The following is a 1,745-nucleotide window of genomic DNA, read 5'->3' on the forward strand; positions in this document are numbered from 1 at the left end:
GGTCTACAGGTCTACGGGTCTATAGATCTACAGGTCTACAGGTCTACAGGTCTGCAGGTCAAGCTAAGGTGTTGGCTCTCCTTCTGCAGCGCTCTCCTACGGCCTCCTGTGTCTGGTCATGGCCTACCTGACTCACCTGATGGGGGATTCGGTTCTGCAGGTGAGCCGGAGCCTCTCTGGTCCAATCAGAACCAGTCCTGCAGTCTGGACTAAGGTTCTGTTCTGTGACTTCCAGGTGGCTCTGAAGATCTTCGGGATGGTGGGGGGTCCAGTTCTCGGGCTCTTCTGTCTGGGGATGTTCTTTCCATGGGCCAACGCCACCGTGAGTGCTGTACACCGTGAAGATTCTGGTTCTGCCCAGTGATGTGAACCTCCAGATGCAGAACCTTTTAGAACCTGCTGGACCTTCAGAACCTGCTGGTTGGGTTCCTGGGTCATGCTGATTCTTTTCTGTGTTCTGTGTTCTGTGGTGCTTGTTGGGATCTGGTCCGGTTCAGTCACACCTGTTTGAAGGGTTCTGGTTCTGCTCAGCAGCTTCCCTCTTTCCAGGGCGCAGGAACCGGTCTGGCTGCTGGTCTGGCTGCGGCCTTGTGGGTCGGCATCGGGAGCATCGTGACCCGCAGCGGCGCCGGCAGGACGCTGCCCGTGAACTGCAGCGCCGTCACGCCGTCACACAACTCGTCTGCGGTCGGGGGGGCTGTGCTGAGGTGGGTGTGGTCTGTCTGGTTCTGGTCTCAGAGGTTCTGGTTAACCGTGTGTGTTTCCAGGGAGCCGAGCGCCCTGCAGCGGTTCTACTCGCTGTCCTACATGTGGTACAGCGGCTTCAGCTGCGTCAGCGTGGTTCTGGTGGGGCTGGCCGTCAGCTTCCTCACAGGTACTGTCCGGTCTCAGTCGTGCCTTGCTCGTGGGTCGGTCCGCTTTAAGCTCTACGGTTCTGTGTCGAGGTCCGATGAAGGAGGAGGACCTGACTCCAGGAACCGTCTTCCCTCTGTTCGGGTCCGTTCTCCGTTTCCTGCCTGACGAGCTGAAGTTCTGCTGCGGGGACCGACTGACCACGTCTGTGAGTGACGCGGCGCCGCAGCGGCGTTCAGGATCCTCAAACAGGAAGTTGTGTTTTAGTCCGTGAAGCTCTCGCTGACCATCAACCGTCTCCTGCAGCTGCCGGAGCGTCCAGAACCTCCTCACAAAACCGCCAAAGGGCTTCCCGCCCTGGAGGACGCCGGAGAGACGGCGAGTTTCCTCCCAGACGTCCACTCGCTGTTTGTGGAGTATGAGACGGCGGTGTGAACCGTCCAACACGAAGCTCCGCCCTCAGGACGGACGGCCTCCTGTGAGGTCACGCCTGGAGAAGAACGTCTGCAGGAGTCCTTCTCCATGAACGCTGCCTCAGGCTCCGCCCACCCCCCAGAGAGGAGGAGGGGGGTGACATGGGCCGTTCCGCTGGAGCGTCTCCGGGTTCAGATGAATCCGAGGATCCTGGACCTGCTTTTCTTTTCTGGGAAAAGAATCTTTGGACGGTTTCTACTGTAAAAGTTCATAACTGGAGAATAAAGTTCAGTTAAAACGATTTGTTCTGTAAAGGTTTGATTCATCTGATAAAGGTCGACCAGCAGAAGGAGGAGCCTTCATTTGTGAAGGACCCCCAGAGGGGCCGCCGTCGTGTTTCTAGAGGTTCCTCTCAGCTTCAGATGGAGCAGAAACCAGAAGAACCCGGTTCCGGGGTTGCTGGATTTGTGGGTCAGGGA

The 1,745-nt window shown here is 57.8% G+C and overlaps 1 protein-coding gene across 2 annotated transcripts in view; it reads left to right on the top strand.

Moving 5' to 3' along the window:
- LOC112156231 (sodium-dependent multivitamin transporter) overlaps nucleotides 1–1,567 on the top strand; it is a 4,310-nt gene extending 2,743 nt beyond the window's left edge. The window contains exons 4-9 of one of the 2 annotated variants that reach the window (XM_036210050.1): nucleotides 90–160; nucleotides 236–322; nucleotides 550–707; nucleotides 768–874; nucleotides 956–1,060; nucleotides 1,159–1,567. In XM_036210050.1, the coding sequence (XP_036065943.1) occupies nucleotides 90–160; nucleotides 236–322; nucleotides 550–707; nucleotides 768–874; nucleotides 956–1,020 (488 nt within the window). In that variant the 3' untranslated portion in view covers nucleotides 1,021–1,060; nucleotides 1,159–1,567. Of the gene's footprint in view, nucleotides 1–89; nucleotides 161–235; nucleotides 323–549; nucleotides 708–767; nucleotides 875–944; nucleotides 1,061–1,158 lie in introns of both variants that reach the window. The other variant, XM_024288798.2, reaches the window with a different exon arrangement.
- The last annotated feature ends 178 nt before the right edge of the window (nucleotides 1,568–1,745 follow it).

Source organism: Oryzias melastigma, linkage group LG22 (assembly GCF_002922805.2).
Source record: "Oryzias melastigma strain HK-1 linkage group LG22, ASM292280v2, whole genome shotgun sequence".
NCBI classification, from domain to species: Eukaryota; Metazoa; Chordata; class Actinopteri; order Beloniformes; family Adrianichthyidae; genus Oryzias; species Oryzias melastigma.